Here is an 18,391-nt window from a genome sequence, read left to right on the forward strand (position 1 = left end):
ACATAAAAGTTTAAAAAAACATTACAGCAAACAATTGTATACCATATACTCCTCCCTAAATTCACCAACTGATATTAACACCTTGCCCTACTTGCAGGCTCTCTAACACATGCACACATATATAACCAATGAGTATAAATATATAAATACACACATATGCACATATAGATAAATCTTTGCCACCATATCATCCTAAAGTAGGTTATAGAAATCATGACATTTTTTTCCCTAAAACTTAAGCATGTATCTTCCAAGAACTAGGACATTATCCTATACAAATCATAATTCCACCTCCAATGTAAGAAGACTAACGTTAATTAGATACACTCATCCAACAGCGATGCATGTGCAAATTTTTCCTAATGTCCTTTATAAACTTCTAAAAATGTCCTTTTAAAAAAAGTTTTGTGTTTATTTTTCCTGTTCTAGGATCCAATCAAGTTTCACCCATGGCATCTGTTTAGTCTCCCCCAATTTGAACAAGGACCCCTAAGTCTTTATAGCCCAGGGAGCACCCAGCACTCTATTTGTGAGGTAGACTTGAAGATAAAGAAAATGGCTTGCTCTTGGGGCGCCCAGGCTCAGTAGGTTAAGTGGCCAACTCTTGATTTTAGCTAAGGTCATGATCTCAGGGTTGTGAGCTCGAGCCCCACGTCAGGCTCCACGCTCTGCTCAGAGTCTGCTTCAGGATTCTCTCGCTCCCTCTGCCCCTCCCCCACCTCTCTCTGCCTTACTCACTCATGCTCTCTTTCTCTAAAAAAAAATAAATTATTTAAAAAATGACTTGATTTTTGAGCACTTCCACGTTTTGGGTATTTTTATAAAAAATGTTCTACTAAGACATTAGTTTAGAAAAATTATAAGAGAAAAAGGCAATACACTCAGTATATTGCTGTACCCCTCTAAGAACTATCCAAGCTCTTTGATTCTTCCACTACAAAGATCTAGCAGGCTTGGTCTAATCACCTTAGACCTTCGTTTAAATCCCCAGTCCTTGGTCTGGTCTAGTTTGATTTAATTCAATAAATATTCCTAAGCATTTCATGCAATCCCCCATGTTCTAATTGATGTGGAACCTCTGAGGGTTTTCTTTTTTTAAGTGTTTGTTTTTTCTAGATCTAGAAAGTCCTGCCTTTCCCTTTATAGCCCTTCTGCCCCGAGTAGGCCTCTATGGGTGGTGGTGGGGGGACAGTGTGGGGAGACAATCTCAGGCAGGCGTTAAAACTCTGGAGTCAAAGAGTTTGTATCCCAGCTCTCTTGCACTTGCCACAAGTGGGACCCCTAGTGAGTTACTCAGCCTCTCTAGGCCTCAGTTTTTTACCTACAAAATGTGGGAAAGACAAGAATCTACCTCACAGGATTTTTGACAGCATTAGAGTTAATGCATGTGAAGGGCTTAGCGCATAGTAAGTGTTCAAAAGATAATAAGTATCAGCATTGGTTATAGGCAAGGCAACAGCAGAATACAGACTAGTTAGAAACACTGGAGGAATCGATGCCGAGTGGCCCCTGTATGCATGCTTCTGCAGGGGTTGTGATTCAATGAGATATTAGTCTAAACCCAACAGCTCCTGGGGTGACATTCAGCAGATGCCTGATAATGTACAGGTGAAAGAAAAGGTAGAGGAGGGATCAGTCTGGAGATAAGTGTCAAATCAGATTGCAGGCCTCAGGTATGCAGCAAGACAGCATGTCCTCTAGGAAGGCAGCCGCCCTACAGCCAGCTGGAGACACAGGCAATGGAAGAGGGCTGGGAAGATGGAACCTCCCTGGGGCGAGAGAGGGGCACAGTGAACACTTAGGGAGGTGATAAGGAGACCAGAGACCTCATTCCACAATTCGACCTAGGAATCCCGCCTCTCCAACCACAAAGGGGAGCTCCAGTGTGTCTCTCAAGCATAATTAGTAAGAGCCCTAACAACTGTCAAAAACAGAATCAGCAGAAGCCAGTTCTCTTTTACCGCAGCCCTCTGTCCAAGATGTCTTGCTCTCCCTCCCTCTCTCTGGCCTTTCTCAAGGTTTTGCTGGAAATGCTCCTAGCTACCTGTCTGCTGTCCCTCACCACTCTTCAGGAGCACCGTCGCTATTGGGTGGACATCTCCAGAAACCAGCCTCCTCTGTCTGCTTTCCTCTCACTGGAAACTGCCCATAGTTTGATGTCCTGGCTTCGTCTTGCCACCTGGAGTCAAGTCTTCCAGAATTAAGATCTTTCCTGAGATTTAATTTTTGGACTCACTTGCTCTAGTTTCAGAGGAGGTGGAAAAGAGATATGATTCCTCCACCTTCACCCCAACCCTAAAATGGATCTTGGAAGGCTGGGTTAATTCACCCTGTGTGCATCCTCACAGCACTCTTCCACGAGGCTCAGACTCTTCCACTGTTGTTAACCACCCAGCCCATCTCTTCTCAAAACTATTCACTATGGACCAGTGAGGGTGTGCTGGGGCCCCTTCCCGCCACAAGGTTGCCTGCAGTGTCCGCTCATGCCAGAATGCACGAGGGGACACTGGAGCCTGCTCCCTGTGGGTTGCTGCCCCGTTACGTTGTATCCTAGGACTTAATAATTAAGTACAGGGCAGCCCGGGTGGCTCAGTGGTTTAGCACTGCCTTCAGCCCAGGGCCCAATCCTGGAGACCTGGGATCGAGTCCCACGTCGGGCTCCCTGTGTGGACCCTGCTTCTCCCTCTGCCTATCTCTCTCTCATGAATGAATAAATAAAATCTTAAAAAAAAAAATTAAGTACAAGCAGAGTGGAGAAGCTTTTTGGAGGAAAACTTTGAGTCACATCTTCTCAAATCCCTCATCTTCCTTTTCCAAACCTGTCCCTCCCTCCTCAACCCCCCACCTTCCACTTTTGACCCCTACCACTTACCATGCTCATGTAGATGAAATTTGCCAAGGTGAGGGCAGCCCCTGATCGGAAGTATTTTCGATAATTCTTGCGGGCCTGGCAAGGACATTCAAGAAAGGAGCCAAAATAAAGATAGACAGTTAGACCTAGAGGAGGTTCTAGCGGAGGTTCTACTGTCTCTCACCCACACAAAGGACACAGAAAGATCAAGAGCCGAGCTGGTGCTGGAGGGAGAGTGTACAGGCAGACACGTTGGCCAAGAGGAGGGCGCTTAAAGCAGCAGGCAGAGCTCTGCCGCCAGGTGGGAGATGCATCCAGGCATACATACTCTCTCCCCAATGCGCACCCGCACTCCCAGACACACATCAGTGCACCCGGAAACACACCCAGACTCAGACATGCCATCACATCACAGGACGTCCTGGGTGTGGGCAGGACTTGCTTTCTGCTACTATATTTCTCCCCAGCAGCTGGCACAATCCAGGAGAAGCCACATGGGGGAAGGGCCCACGTAGGGGAGGAAACCCCTCTGCAATTCCCCATTACCTTCCACCCTCTCACAAAAGCCTGGATCAACACTGCTGATGCCTTCATCTTCTCGTATCGTTGCTTTTGCTGCAGAAAAGAATAGGACTGTTAGAAGAAACTCCATGTCCCGAACCATCTCTCTCCTGCTTCCAGCCTCTTATCGGAGTGATGGGGATCAGACTGGGGGGTGACCAATACCATGGTGCCCCGAAACCAGGAGGAGATGAGGATCTGACTCTTGCGCATCAGCTGGTAGTGAGTCCGGCAGCGCCAGCCTCTGTAGACCTTCTGTATGAGCGTGGCCAGCTGCTGCAGGCGCAGGCGCCGCTGCTCTTCCAGGAAGAACAGCTGCAGAAATGGGGAAAGAGGGGCAGAAAGGCTGGCCTGGGGAAACTGTGCTACTCTCCGGTGCCGTGGGTGCCAGGGCCTTCCCAGCCAGTGCTTCCTTAGCACCTTCATTCAGCTGTTCACTCACTCAACAGGCACCTACTAAACTCTGTCCCAGGCCTGTGCTAGGTTCAGACACTCAGACAGGAGTGGCACATCCCCCGGAGCCTCAAGAGTCCTAGTTCAGCTAGAGGCACTCAGGGTGAACCGTGCAAGCACCTAACTGCCAGGGCTCAGGGCAGGGTGGTAGCCCGAGGATTCAGGTCCCAGGGACAAAGCCCCTGCCGAGAACAGACTTCCTCACCCACCATCTATCTCCAGTTACAGATGCTGCCCGTTACCCCAGCATCTCACTCGTGGGCTCTCCAACCCTCTGCCTCCCACCCCCGCCAAACACAAGGGGCCTCTCCAACTCACTGTCCTGGGGCTTCTGATGAAGATCTTTGTCTTCCCGAAGGCCACCTCTGAGGACAAGTTCAGGTCTCCCAGGACCTTCTCGACCCCCTCCCTACAGGAACAGATAGGGAAAGCTGCTCAGGGGCATCCCAGGGAAGGGTCTTCTTTCACCTTTCGTCAACTCCATATACCCAGGGAGAAGAGTTCAGGGCTTGAATAGACTTCAGAACTTCTGAAAAGTGATCATCCATTTCCCCAGGTATCTATTCACAGAGCTTTGGTGATTTCCATGGCACTCTCTGCTCTCTCCCCAGCCCCCAGATGGTTCCCGCCCTGCCCTTCCCTGCTCCCCAGTCTTCCCCAGGGGCCTTACCGGTCTCCCCCATTCCAGCGAGGCCATGTGCTCCGGCTCAGCAGTCGGTACCGTTCCAGGAAGGGCTCGTACCTCTGGCGGTAGGCGTAGCCCGCCCGTCGCACCCGCACATTTTCTAGCAGTCCCAGGTACTGAGTCTGGATGGCCACCAGATCCCAGGAGAACTGACCTCGCTGCTGATGTTCATTGGGCTTTATACACCTTGGGGTAGAAGGGTGCAAGGCACAGGCCTCAGGAGCTTCACCTTTGCAAGCATGACCCATCCTGGTCTCTGGAACCCTATTCTGCACATATTCCCCTTAGTAGAAAAATTTTCAGAGGAAGTGAACACACTGGCCTTCTGAGCTTCGCTCACTATAGCATGCATGGTCCCTACCAAAGTCTGATGCTCTCCCTGCTATAGGACTCTCAGCAACTTATCTGGCTTTATATTTTATGAGGAAAGGGCCTCTGATGAGGCTTTTCCAGAGACCATCCCACCCCTGCTGCAATGGACAAATTCTATAGCGCACGGATACTGCATGTGCCATCGTGTATGCTGCATGTCATGTCCCTATATGCCCAGCATGTCACCTGATGTAGTTGGGGTTTTTGGAATACAGGTTCTTCATGAGTATAGCCACAGAACTCTTGAACTGGGCCCCAGCAGTTGGGGGGCGCTTGAGAGATGCCTGCTTGGGATCTCCCTCAGGGAACAAGGACCGAAGGAGGGGGTGCTGGGCCTTCCACATGGCCTGGGACAAGTCCCGGAAGAGTAGGTCATTGTTCTTATCAATGAAGCTGTTCACATTGTAAGTCACCTGTAGAGGAACAGCTATTGGTCTGGAGGCCCATGACCTTGTCCCAGCACTTGGTGCTCCCAGTCTCATCATGAAGAATTCCCAAATATCATCTCCCAGCAGTTTCTTCCCCCATTGCCTTCCACTCATGTCCAGCCCTAGTCTCTACCCTCCAGCCCTGCTGTGTCACCTTGCCCGCATAGTGGCAGATGCGGAAGCAGCTGAGGCCCATGGTGTGGTCATACTGGCGCTGGGCATTCTGGGTGACTTTGCTCTCATAGTGATCATGCTTGGAGAAAAGCTGGTTCAGCTTTGCTAAGAAGGTGGAGTCACTGACCACCCCAGGCCGTAGGCACTCCTCATCCAACATGGCCAGGATGCCTCGCTGATTCTGGTCAGGGAAACAAGATCAGCCCAACGTAGGCCAGGTTCTCCAATATGTCCACATCTTCACTGCCGCCCCACTGCACCTCATCCTTTGTCCTCCTTACCATCCTTACCAAGTGGAGCAGTGGAAGAGGATGGGAGAGACAGGGCAAGGATATTCAGGCAGTTTCTGGAAGAGGAAGTAGGTCTCAGAGATGAGAGAAGGGTAACTCACATGCTCAATGAGGTTGCAGATAATGCCATTATCAAAGTAGTCCACCTTTGTCCATGGTATGCCCTGGCAAGAAGAGACATGACAGGTTACAGGAGCAGGTCCAAGACAAGTCTTCGAAGACCTCATGGGACTCAGGCTTCCTTTCACCCACCCCACAAAGGGCTCAGAAAAATCCTATAGTTAAGAGGGGTGCTTGGTGTGGTTTCTGTTTAGGTTCCCATCCCTTCTACGTTGGTGGAGAATTGGTGAGGTGAGTGGATAGACTCATGGGAGGACCCAAAGCAGCTGTGAGGGAGTGGGAGATGCTGCAGAGAGCCCTGTAGGTGCTGTGGTGTGGAGAGGGAAGTGTAACACGTTGAGTGAAGGCTAGGATAGGGATTACCCCAGTGTGGGAGGAGGGAAGGGTCCCTGAGTATGTGCAAGATCAAATGACTGCACTGCTCTTGCAATGACCTATAAAACCAAAGCACATGAGCCAACTTCATCAAACAACACACCTAACTTGATACATCTTCAAAGACCTACATCAGTGCTACTCCCACTTGCATCACACTTATCTGGGGAGCTTGGGAAAACAGACTGCTGGGCCCCACCTGCAGGGTTTCTGATTTAGCATGTCTGGGACAGAGCCCAGGAATCTGCCTTCCTAAGAGGGGTTGCTGATGCTACTGGCACAGGACACAGTTTAAGAGCCACTAATCCACCTGATACTTTGGGATTGTATAGTTTAAGAAAAAAAAAAAGAAACAGCAAGAATAGGGGCACCTGGGCAGCCCCAGTGGTGCAGTGGTTTAGTGCCGCCTGCAGCCCGGGACATGATCCTGGAGACCCGGGATCGAGTCCCACATTGGGCTCCCTGCTTGAGCCCGCTTCTCCCTCTACCTGTGTCTCTGCCTCTCTCTCTGTGTGTGTCTCTATGAATAAATAAATAAAATTTAAAAAAAATCCTAGCAGCCTAACCTCAGATGTATTAAAAAAAAAAAAAAAAGAATGGGGGCACCTGGGTGGCTCAGTTCGTTAAGGTGCTTCGTCTCCTTTTTTTTTTTTTTTTTTTTTTTTTTTTTAGATTTTATTTATTTATTCATGAGAGACATCAAGAGGCAGAGACACAGGGCAGCCTGGGTGGCTCAGCGGCATAGCGCTGCCTTCGGCTCAGGGCAGGATCCCGGAGACCCGGAATTAGGTCCTGCATTGGGCTCCCTGCATGGAGCCTCCTTCTCCCTCTGCCTGTGTCTCTGCCCCTATCTCTCTCTCTCTCTCTCTCTCTCTCTCTCTCTCTCTGTGCCTCTTATGAATAAATAAATGAAATCTTAAAAAGAAAGGAAAAAAGAGGCAGAGACACAGGCAGAGGGAGAAGCAGGTGCCATGCAGGAAGCCTGATGCAGGACTCGATTCCAGGACCCCAGGGTCACACCCTGAGCTGAATGAAGCCAGATGCTCAACCCCTGAGCCACCCAGTTGCCCCAGCTTTTTGAATTTGGAAGTATAGGAATGTATTCTGTATCTGATCGTTTAAATTTTTAAAATTAAAAGATACAACACAACTAAAGAAAACCCTTTCCCCCGCATCGTGACCACGCTGTCTGAAATTCTGCACAGGAAATTTCTGAAGGCTCACAGGCAGCCATCCCTAGGAGGGTTTTGATGAGAGACTTCAGCTGTTCACACTTTGGGGTGGATTAGCTCAATTAGATAGCTTTTCTAACACCTAGCCATAGAAAACAAAGGTCCTCGCGAACCAGGGAAGGAGTGTGGAAATGTTGAGCCACGGGGCACGTCTGAGGAGGAAGTCTGGGATCAGGGTGCTACAAGAGGGGACGCTGACATCAGCCAGGGCTCGAGGAGACAAAGAATTCTGTAACATTAGAGAAAAGCACCGAGAGGGATGTGGTAGGGTGACAAGGCCAAGAGAAATGTCCCTGCTAAATCTGGCTCACAGCGTGCCGCAGGCCACGCACAGCTGTCACCTTACCCTTGTGAGGTCTCCCCACACACACCCTTCCATCAGTGTGACCCTTCTTTGCGTGGCCTACAGGGGGTGGAGGAGAGGAGCAGGGGGACTGGGGGATGGAGAATAAAAACCAGGACTTCAGGACGCCTGGGTGGCTTGATGGTTGAGCCTTTGGCTCAAGCTGTGATCCCGGGGATCCGGGATTGGGTCCCGCATCGGGCTCCCCATAGGGAGCCTGCCTCTCCCTCTGCCTGTGTCTCTGCCTCTATTTCTGTCTCTCATGAATAAATAAATAAAATCTTTAAAAAAATAAAAACAACCAGGGCTTCTGGGTAATGCTAGACTGTTGTTCACCTGTGCAAGGGAAACTTTTTGTCCTTTGTGTTCCCATCTGGGGACAAGTGAGAGGAAATTGTGATGGAGGAAAGGACAGATCTGGCACATGCCCAGAAGTAATTTCCAAGAAGGTAAGTGGGGGAAGGCTCAGCGTACCTCTCTCTCATATTCCTCTTGCTCCTCTTTCAGCGTCATCTCGATGAACACCTGCTGCAGCTTCTCATTGCAGTAGTTGATCACAAACTGCTCAAAGCTATTATCCTGAGGGAAGGGACCCAGTGCAGAGAGGGAGCAGCTCAGCCCAAGACCCTTCCCTCTCGGCCTTACACCTCCCCTCTCTCAAACCACCCCCTTTGAGTCTACACATTCCAAGCCCAGGGGAGCAGGGTGTTGCAATTGGGTGAAGCTCTCTCACCTCTAAAATTTCGAAGCCATAGATATCCAGGACCCCCATTACCTTCTTCTTCTCCCCAACGCCCACCTGAAGGGAAGGAAAAGATAACTCTAAGGATGGGCCTCCTCTGTACACCAGGCCAGGGCCATCTGGAGGGAGGTGATTGGAGCAGAAGGCAAACTCGAGTGAGATTGACCATGCTGGGGGACACCTGGGTGGCTCAGTGGTTGAGCGTCTGCCTTTGGCTCAGGGACCCCGGGATCAAGTTCTACATCAGGCTCCCTGGAGGGAGCCTGTTTCTCTCTGCCTATGTCTCTGCCTCTCTCTCTGTGTGTATCTCTAATGAATATATAAATAAAATCTTTAAAGAGAGAGAGAGAGAGATTGACCATGCTGGGAAAGAAATGTTGTGATTTTATTCTTCCTTCCTGCTAGAGGACAAGCAAAGGAAGGGAGAAGGGAGATATGAACAGATTCCAGGCTGGTGCTCCCAAGGGTGGGAGTCAGGAAGACATTAAGATCCTCTCAGGAAAATAATCATCTCTTAGATTTGTAGAGCATTTTACAAAAAATTCTATGCTCTTACTTCATTAAACCTCACGATAACCCGTAAGGTGTGATTATTCCCATTTTACAGATGAACAAATCAAATTTCAAGAGGGCTAAGTGTTTACCCAAACCTAGATTCAAATCCTATTTTCTCCTGCTGCCTTTCAGTAATAGCTTCTGAATTGATGGCATTTTCATGTACAGAATTTTTGAACAATAGCTCTATTTTGATCCAATTCACATTCCATAAAATTTACTTTTAAAGGTATATACTTCAGTGAGTTTTTCTGGTATATTCAAAAGGTGTATGACCATCACCACTACCTAATTCCAGAGCATTTTCATCATCCCCCCAAAAAATCTTATACCCCCCCCAAAAAAAGAAAAAGAAATCTTATACCCATACCCATTAGTAGTCACTCCAACTTCCCATCCCCTAAGTCCCTGCTAACCATAAATCTATTCCTAATCTCCATGGATTTGTCTATTCGGACATTTTATATAAATGGAATCATCCAATATGTGCCCTGTGTCTGGCTTCTCCTCCTTGTATGTTTTCAAGGTTTATCCATGTTGAGGATGAATTAGTACTTCTTTCCTTTTTATGGCCAGATAATATCCCATTATATGAATATACCACATTTTGTTTATCTATCATCAACGGATGGACATTTGAGTCATTTCCACTTTTTGGCTAGTATGAATAATGCCTCTATGAACTTTTGGGTACTGTTTTTTTTTTTTTTATTTATGATAGTCACACAGAGAGAGAGAGAGAGAGAGAGAGGCAGAGACATAGGCAGAGGGAGAAGCAGGCTCCATGCACCAGGAGCCCGATGTGGGATTCGATCCCGGGTCTCCAGGATCGCGCCCTGGGCCAAAGGCAGGTGCCAAACCGCTGCGCCACCCAGGGATCCCTGTTTTTTTTTTTTTTTTTAAGATTGATTGATTGATTGATGAGAGAGAGAGAGAGAGAGGCAGAGACACAGGAGGAGGGAGAAGCAGGCTCCATGCCAGGAACCCGACGTGGGACTCAATCCTGGGACTCCAGGATCGTGCCCTGGGCCAAAGGCAGGTGCTAAACCGCTGAGCCACCCAGGGATCCCCATGGGTACGGTTTTTAAGTGGACACCTGTTTTCAAATCTCTTAGATATATATCTTAAATATATATCTGGGTGTGGAATTTCTGATATCTGATCCTCATCTGATCCTCACTAAGCCCTGTGAAACAGGTAGGCATTAGTGTCCAATTTTCCAAATCAGGAAACTGAGGCTCAGAATCTCTGTGAAACTGAAAGGCCACACAGCTGGTAAGTAGGGGATCCAGAGAGTCAAACTCAAAAAACCAGAGATGTTTCCACAACAATGCACTATTGGGAGGAACTGTATCCTACCATTCATCCTTCTTACTCTGTTCATCTCAGAACCCAAAGTATGGGAGTGGTGACCAGGGCAAGAAAGGTGAGGCAGACAGGAGGGAGGAGAGTAATCTCTTACCTTGATACTCTCATTAATTCGATTCACTATCCAATTGAAAAGGCGGCTGTAGATGTTCTTAGCCAGAGCATCGCGAGCGTACTGAGCCTGCAGGGCAGAGCCAGCTCATTAGGATGGCAGCCACAGAAGGGTCCCCAAATCACCCTCCTCCCATAGGGACCTTACCTGGATGACATTCAGGGCAGTGACTACCTTCTCTTTGGCTGTTTTCATGGTCCTTGAGCACAAAGCTTTCTCTAGTTCCTCTGAATTCAAACCCACCATTTCCCCAATCTCCTGAATACCTGGGGTGGGGAGGAAATACAGCATGGCCTGGAAAAGGGATTCCCTCCCAGAGAGGGAGGGGGGCTGAGACATGACACTGCTGGGAGACAAGTGCCCCTGGGTCTTGCTGAGAATGTCCTTACAGCCCATCCAGAGCATGGCCCAGGAGAAATCTCTGAGGAGGAGAAGAGAGAGGGAGCTCTGGACACTGAGTGCATTATCTGCTTTACGAGGAGAATCTCCTGAGGTTCTTTGCAAAGACTCCAGGGAGACTCAGAGAGGTCCCAGAATGTAGGTCTATCAAACTTCATAACCTCATTCCCAAATGCCTCCCTGGGGATTCTCCATGAGTGTGTTTGGGGAAGAACTCAGGAACAGGCTGAGTGACACCGAATGGGAGTGAAGTCAGTTACACAGGAGATGGTGAAAAAATAGAAATTGTAGTAGGAGCTTCAAGGAGCCACCTGGTGTTGCAGGAGACAGGTACCAGCAGGGCGGTACAGACCTTTCCCATCCCGGATGCTACTGGCTGACACGCCATTGGCCTGGAACTCGTCTGCCAGCTCCACATTCCCGAGCTTCAGCACCAGGGCCGTCACCTCTAGCACCCGCTGAATCTCCTCCTCCGAGAACCCAATCACCGTCATCGCACTCTTGAGGACAGAGCAGAAATCAGAAGCTGAACTGTGCGGTGCCAGCTCAACGCCTCCCTTCTCAAAGCCAAATCCTGGGCTCCGGGGACAGCCTAAGGGCCCACCCCAGGCACCCACCTGTACAGCCTTGAAGTTGGCAGCGTCGTCCATGCCGTCAACTCTGGACACTTTCTGGTTTAGGTAGGCATAGCCACTTGTGTCTCGCTCGAGCTTTAGAGCCGCTGGGAGGGCCAGTGTGAGGAGAAGGTTAGTACTCGGAGCTCTCAGGAGTCCTCTGGCCTTGACGCTCACAGCCCCTGCCCTGGCTTGGTTTACTTGCTCATTCAAAGGAACCATTTTCGTTTTAGGCTCTGCCCCAGCCTCCTTTGTGTGGGGATCATTAGTTTCCACAATAATAGACTAAATTTTTAAGCAGTATTTAGGGTTTGCATGTTCTTAATTGTTGGGGTTTTCTTCCGACTTTTATGAAAGAAAAGACTCATTCCACTCTTCTTCCCACCTTCAGTTTCTAAACAATAAAAATAAATAAGCAAACTCTCCACCCTGCTCAGTTCTCAGAGGCTCTGAGAGGACAAAGGTGAGGAAAGAAGGGCGGGCGCATATCTCCTATCCAGCCTCAACATCTTACCGTTGGCCAGAGTTAGCTCATTCATTATTTGTTCACTAAGCGCCAACAAAAGGCAGATGCTATGTTCCCCAATCCTGACCCCTCTTCTGGAAGATTTTCTCTGACGTTGTGGGGCTGAGCCGTTCTCTTGTGATCCCCATGGTGGATCTCTATCCCAACCCATAACACATGGGCTAGGTTTTTGTTTTTTTCCGTCTCTCCCACAAATGAACAACTTGAGCATTGGGACATTTTAATCTTCATACTCTGTGTGCCTGCCTGGCATGTACAAACTTCTTTCTTTTTAATCAAGGGAACAGTCAAAGCTGTTCACCTGAGATGGGAAGGAATAGGTTAAGCATGGAGCTTGAAGGATATCAATTATCTGTTATTCAAATGATCTGAGAATCAGGGAATATCCCTCAAACTACAGTTTAATGGCAGCTTCCCCAGAAACACAAATTTTGAAACAGGAACCTACTAAAGAGAGGTATCTGGACAAAGAATGAGTCAGAAAGGGATGATGACACAAGGGAGGTCCCAGCCAGACTTAGCTTACATCAATGGGTAACAGAATCAACCAGAACAAGGTACTAGTGCCTATGATTCAGACACACTGAACACAACCAAGACCACTGAGCCAGGAAGGAATAATGAGACCTGCAGGGGCTCTCAAACCACGGAAATCCCCAGGAAGGGAAAGGAGATAGATACAAGTCCAGCAGAAAACAACCAGAAGCCAAATCGACAGGTCCTTGGGGCCAGATACCCACAGTGCTCACAGCTAGAGGCAGGATTGGGAGGCAAACTCTGGCAAGGCCTGAAGTCCCACCAGACTCTGCAGTGATGCCCACCCAGAGCCACCTTGGGCCCATCGAGGATCCAGGGCTCCCTGGGACAAGCAGAGTGTTCCGTGACTTCCCCTCCCATAGCCACCTGCACAGACCTGTTGGCACTCGATCACACTGTATTTTGCAGTGTTTCTGCTCACACATCTGCCATCCCTGGAAGACCACAAGTTCTCGAGGACACGGTCCATGTCATATTCACTTCTGAATCGCTAGAGACTAGCACAATGTTCCATCACAGTAAGTGTTCAAGAGATGTTTGATGAATGAATAAATGGAACCCCCATAAAACCATCTAAGAAGAGTAAACCAGGGCCAGGGCCTGGATGAGGTGGAGGTAGACCCAGAACAACTTCAACTCCAGCTCATCAAAAGTTCCTGACCACTTATAATATCCTGCATGATTTTCTGCTGAGCTATCAAAAAAGTCCCTTAAATTGAAGGTAGGAAAGAATGAAAAATGGAAATAAGTGTTCTGCTTTTAAAGCCAGCCTGGGGAAAGAGGAACCCAAGCAGGAGAGAGGAGTAAGAGGAGGTCAAGAGGCAAGAAGGCTTCTTCCTAGCAATACAATCCCCGAAAAAGAAGAGAACACAGAGGTCAGGGGATTGTTCCCAACAATGAGCAGATGAGATGCTGAGTGAGGAGCGCAGGAAGAGGAATGAGGGCTGCAGGGACCCAGAGGGGCCCAAGGCTCTAGGGACTGAACGGAGGTTGGGGCTCTTCTGTTGTGTGTCTGGGACAGGCACATACTCAGCAGGTGTGCATCCGCTCCGGCCAGTAGCTGATAGAAGATGTGGAAGTTCCTTTCTCCTTTGAGCTGCTTCACCACTCGGGATTTCTCAAGCAGATCTGGCAGAAGGGGTTAGAAAATAGCATCCTGAGGAACGGGGGGACGCCACCGCTTCCCTCCAAGTCTGCCCTCGGCGCTGGCATCCCCCGTGCCTGGGCAGTCTCCTGCCAGCCTACTGTTCCTTCCCACGATAGCAAATGGGCAAAGAGGGAACTGTGGGCCAGGGAGGCGAGAGAGGTGGTTGGCAGCATGGGGAGACACATACAGTTTGTGATGACACCACCGAGGGGGGATCCCTTGAAGTCAAACTCAACATCCATGTATTTTCCCTTCAGAGGTGAGAGAGAGAGAGAGAGAGAAAGAGAGAGAGACCTTGCTTCTTCCTCTGCTCACCACCCTGTCCGGCAGGGTCTGTGCCATATCCCTCCTTCTCAAGCCCCCACACCCTCTCCTCTCAGGCCAGGGAGATGATCACTCACAAATCGAGAGGAGTTGTTGTTGCGAATGGTCTTGGCATTGCCAAAAGCTGCAGAGATGGAGAGAGGGGAGGTGAGGAGATCGGAGGGGAGAGGGGGGCTCTGGAGAAGGGGAAGGAGGAAGGTCTTCTAGCCATCATGCCAGTCTCAGATTTTCCAGGCAGAATGAGAACAGGGCTGAGTGTCTCTGGGGCCAGTAGGGTAGGGCTGGGGTGCACAAGAGAGACTGGAATCCTCACCCTCCAGCACCGGGTTTGACTGAAGCAGCTGTTCCTTCACGGAGTTCACCTGCTCCCCTTTCCCACAGACAGCCGCCACGTAAGACATCACCAGCTTACTAGCCTCTGTGAAAGAGAAACCTTCACATGGATCCCCACCACCCTCCTTAATGCCCCTTAAGTCCCGCACCTCACAGCCCTCAGGATCAGACAAGCCGAGAAGGAATTTCTGGGGTGGGGCAGGACCAGGCCTGGCTTGGAAAGAGAAAGAGAAGAGGGAGTAGTTCTAGCAGGGATTGCACAGCCTCCCCTAGCCAGGCGCCTCACCGGTCTTGCCAGCTCCGCTTTCGCCTGTGATGAGGATGCACTGGTCTCGGTCTCGGTCCCTCAGCGACTGGTATGCCACATTTGCCAAAGCGTAGCTTGGGTGGAGGAAGCAGGTGATGACCAAGGTGGGGTTAATCTAAGACACCAGCTTTCACTCCATCTCCAGCCCCCAGAGTCATCCTCCCTCCTCACTTGGACTAGACTGAGGCAGTGGTAGGTCTAGGAAAGGGGCTTCCTGGGGCCAGGGGGGAAGGGGGAGGCTGGAGAGCCCCCCCTCAGGAGAAAGGATGAAGGAAACTAGGGTGTGTCGCTGTCAGGAAGCTGGGGCCCGGTCAGCCTTCCCTTGGCCACTTTACATACATATGGGGCTTCAGCTCATAGAAGGTATAGTCCTGGTATTTGGCAATGAACTCCGGGCCATAGATGGGCAGTTGTTGGTAGGGATTCACTGAGATCAACACATTCCCAATGTAGGTCTAGAGCCAAAAAAAGGTAAAGAGAATGAGCAGGGGTGGGGGGGTAGGGGGTGTTTGGAGGGGGAGGAAGGGATAGGAGCCCATGAACTCTCTGGCCACACACCCCCAGCCAGGGGCACCCAGATGCACTCACATAAATCTCCTTGCTTTCATAGCGCAGCTGGAGGTTCTTGAGCAGAGGCTCCTGTTCTAGGGGTTCCAGGAGCACAAGGTCCTCCACCCCCACAGAGCCTTCCAGGAGATTCATGGCCAGAGGATCCTGAGAATAGAGGAATCAGTTTGCTGAAGTCTCCTCAGCTTTAGGGGCCAGTAGCTGTGTGGGGGGAAGTGGGCAGAAGGACCTAAGAGCCTTCCTCTCCAACTCTTAGCCCTAGAGAGTCCTCAACCCAAGGTGGACTCTGGACTAGCCCAAGCTAGCTGTGGGAAGTTGTGGAAACTCTCCTCCAGTGAGGAGAATCTCCTGCTCCTTGGGGCGCCTGGGTGGCTCGGTGGTTGAGCGTCTGCCTTTGGCTCAGCTCATGATCCCGGGGTCCTGGGATCAAGTGTCACATCAGGCTCCTGCAGGGAGCCTACTTCTCCCTCTGCCTGTGTCTCTGCCTCTCTCTGTCTCTCATGAATAAATAAGTAAATCTTAAAAAATAATTAAATGGAGCATCTGCCTGCAGCTCAGGTCTATGAGTCCCAGGGTCCTGGGACGAGCCCCATGTCCAGCCCCCTGCTTAGCAAGGAGTTTACTTGTCCCTCTCCCTCTGCCCCTCCTCCCTGCTCACGTACATTCTCTCTCAAATAAATAATAAAATATATTTTTTAAAAAAGATTAGAATATCCTAAACAAACATTAGGTTGGTTTCTCCAACATCAAGTAGCTGTCACGATCTCTGTATATGCCTATATGTCTGTCCCTGTTTTTCCATCTCCAGCTTTTACACCCATTGCTGTAACCTTCCGGCATGGACTTTGCCCCACAGGGACACACCTAGCTTTTTAGTAGCTGGTGGGAGTGGGCTAGGAGGAGCAGAGTCATTGTGAGGCTCAGTCCCCATGCAGTGGGCACATGGCAGTTGTAACCTCTAGAGGAAGCCCAGCCCCCCTCAGTCTTTCCTGTGGGACTGAGTAGGTGGGGTGGCCTGGTGCAGAACAGAATCATTAGTACAATGGTCAGGGCTACTCCCTAAGAGAAATAAAAAAGCCACATCCTTCCAGTCTCCAGCAATGCTAAACCTGGCGGGGGAGGGGAGGGAAGAAGAAATGGAAGGTGGGGCAAGAGGGGAACACTGGCTACTTTCAGCCTTCACTCTGCTTTCCCCAAGTTCCAGAAAATGAGAGCACTTGTCACTTCTTGGAAGGACAAAACTAAGAGCAATAAGAATAGTGACAATAGGGACGCCCGGGTGGCTCAGTGGTTAGGCGTCTGCTTCTGGTTCAGGGCATGGTCCTGGAGTCCCCGGATCGAGTCCCGCATCAGGCTCCCTGCACGGGGCCTGCTTCTCCCTCTGCCTGCGTCTCTGCCTCTCTGTGTGTGTGTCTCTCATGAATAAATAAAATCTTTAAAAAAAAAAAAAAAAGAATAGTGACAATAGCAATCTCTGACAATCAGGTACCATGGGCCAGGCAAGGCTCTAAACACTACATATATGAATTCATTTGATGCTTACAAACAATATTCCCTTGAAGTAGTTATTATTATCATCCCACATTTTTCAGATTAAAAAATAAAAGTTAAGTTCTTAAGTAACGGGGCAGGCAATGGTGAGCAGTAGAAGCAGGGCTGGAAGAAGCCATCTTCCTTGGATTTGGATTTGGATTTGAGGGGAGTGGGAATGTGATTGGTTGGAGGGAGGGAAGGGGAAAAAGAAGCAGTCCCCAGAATAGGGCACCCCAAGATGTGCAGAGCAGTGACAGGTTAGGGTAAGACTCACCCAACACCGGAGCTAGGGTGTCCCTTGGAGAATGGTGAATGAAATCCCAATTTGACAGGAAGGGGGCATAGGAGTCTCAAGGCCCGGAGAATGGAGAGGTATCCTCGTTAATGGGAGCTGTCCATGGTGTCCAAGAGGCCAGGAAAGGGGTTTCCCTCCTCTCGCCAGTGTCCACGCTTCTGACCTTCCACTGTGCTGCCTCCTCCAACCAAGGCTCCCTGTGCCAATCAAGCCAGGAGAGGCCAGAGATGGCTGCTCAGCACAAAGTCCGAGGCTGTTCCTGCTGAGGGTGTGGCTCGATTAACCCTTCCCAGGCCTGAAGCCCCAGAGGGAGATGCTCGGTGACATGAGAAAACCCCTTCTAGGTAGGAAAGGGTATTTGGCTGGGCTCAGGTAGACATCTTGCTCCACTGCCCCCCAAATTTGGAAATAAGAGCAAGAGTGGGATTTATAGCCAAGGGAAAGCTTTTCCAAAAAGTCAGAAATGTTGTCAGAGGAAGGTAGGCTGGGGTGTCTTCCTAGCAAAGAAACAGTACTTGCCTCAAACCTTCCTATCTCATTGGGAGTCAGAGGGTTTTTTTGTTTGTTTGTTTGTTTTTATGATAGTCACAGAGAGAGAGAGAGAGAGGCAGAGACACAGGCAGAGGGAGAAGCAGGCTCCATGCACCAGGAGCCCGATGTGGGATTCGATCCCGGGTCTCCAGGATCGCGCCCTGGGCCAAAGGCAGGTGCCAAACCGCTGCGCCACCCAGGGATCCCAAGTCAGAGGGTATTAATGACATTACCATTACTTGGGGGAACCAAGCAGATAAAATCCCCAAATTCCCCTCCCCCCCCACGAGTCAGCCCCCACAAACAGACCCAAACACTATAGTTAGTAATACCACCCAGCATTTGTATCGATGTCAGCTCACCGATTCCCACCTGTATCATCTCACTGAATCACACCACCCTGTGAGCTAGGCAGTGCAGCTACTCACTCCATTGAAAATGAAAATTAGCGGCAGAGACTGAGGCTCAGAGAGGTTCCACAGACAGTATGTGGCAGGAACAGAATGCAGCTTCCTGACCCTCAGTTGGCCACAGCTTTGAGCCCAAATCTTGGTATTCCTAATTTTAATCCTTCTGTATGAGGAACCTGAATGAGACCCTGATATGCTGCTTCCCGG

At 49.8% G+C, this 18,391-nt stretch overlaps 1 protein-coding gene across 7 annotated transcripts in view; it reads right to left on the reverse strand.

The window, feature by feature from the left end:
• The window catches only part of MYO1A (myosin IA), a 34,585-nt gene that overhangs the window by 15,898 nt on the left and 296 nt on the right, over positions 1-18,391 (reverse strand). For 4 of the 7 annotated variants that reach the window (XR_007413676.1, XM_049115700.1, XM_049115704.1 and 1 more), the window contains exons 1-22: positions 17,223-17,362; positions 15,437-15,562; positions 15,188-15,303; positions 14,828-14,922; positions 14,522-14,626; positions 14,286-14,332; positions 14,072-14,135; positions 13,767-13,865; positions 11,678-11,781; positions 11,413-11,560; positions 10,809-10,927; positions 10,644-10,730; positions 8,618-8,683; positions 8,359-8,463; positions 5,916-5,978; positions 5,505-5,705; positions 5,109-5,335; positions 4,536-4,736; positions 4,184-4,274; positions 3,578-3,727; positions 3,398-3,466; positions 2,873-2,947 (exon numbers count right to left, since the gene is read on the reverse strand). Coding sequence is in view for 6 of the 7 variants with exons in the window: in XM_049115700.1 (XP_048971657.1) it covers positions 2,873-2,947; positions 3,398-3,466; positions 3,578-3,727; positions 4,184-4,274; positions 4,536-4,736; positions 5,109-5,335; positions 5,505-5,705; positions 5,916-5,978; positions 8,359-8,463; positions 8,618-8,683; positions 10,644-10,730; positions 10,809-10,927; positions 11,413-11,560; positions 11,678-11,781; positions 13,767-13,865; positions 14,072-14,135; positions 14,286-14,332; positions 14,522-14,626; positions 14,828-14,922; positions 15,188-15,303; positions 15,437-15,550 (2,346 nt within the window). In the remaining variant the exon portion in view is untranslated. Of the gene's footprint in view, positions 1-2,872; positions 2,948-3,397; positions 3,467-3,577; positions 3,728-4,183; positions 4,275-4,535; positions 4,737-5,108; positions 5,336-5,504; positions 5,706-5,915; positions 5,979-8,358; positions 8,464-8,617; positions 8,684-10,643; positions 10,731-10,808; positions 10,928-11,412; positions 11,561-11,677; positions 11,782-13,766; positions 13,866-14,071; positions 14,136-14,285; positions 14,333-14,521; positions 14,627-14,827; positions 14,923-15,187; positions 15,304-15,436; positions 15,563-16,077; positions 16,227-17,222; positions 17,363-18,391 lie in introns of those variants that run through there. The other 3 variants (XM_049115703.1, XM_049115701.1, XM_049115702.1) reach the window with 2 other exon arrangements.

This window comes from Canis lupus, chromosome 10 (assembly GCF_003254725.2).
Source record: "Canis lupus dingo isolate Sandy chromosome 10, ASM325472v2, whole genome shotgun sequence".
In the NCBI taxonomy this organism is placed as follows: domain Eukaryota; kingdom Metazoa; phylum Chordata; class Mammalia; order Carnivora; family Canidae; genus Canis; species Canis lupus.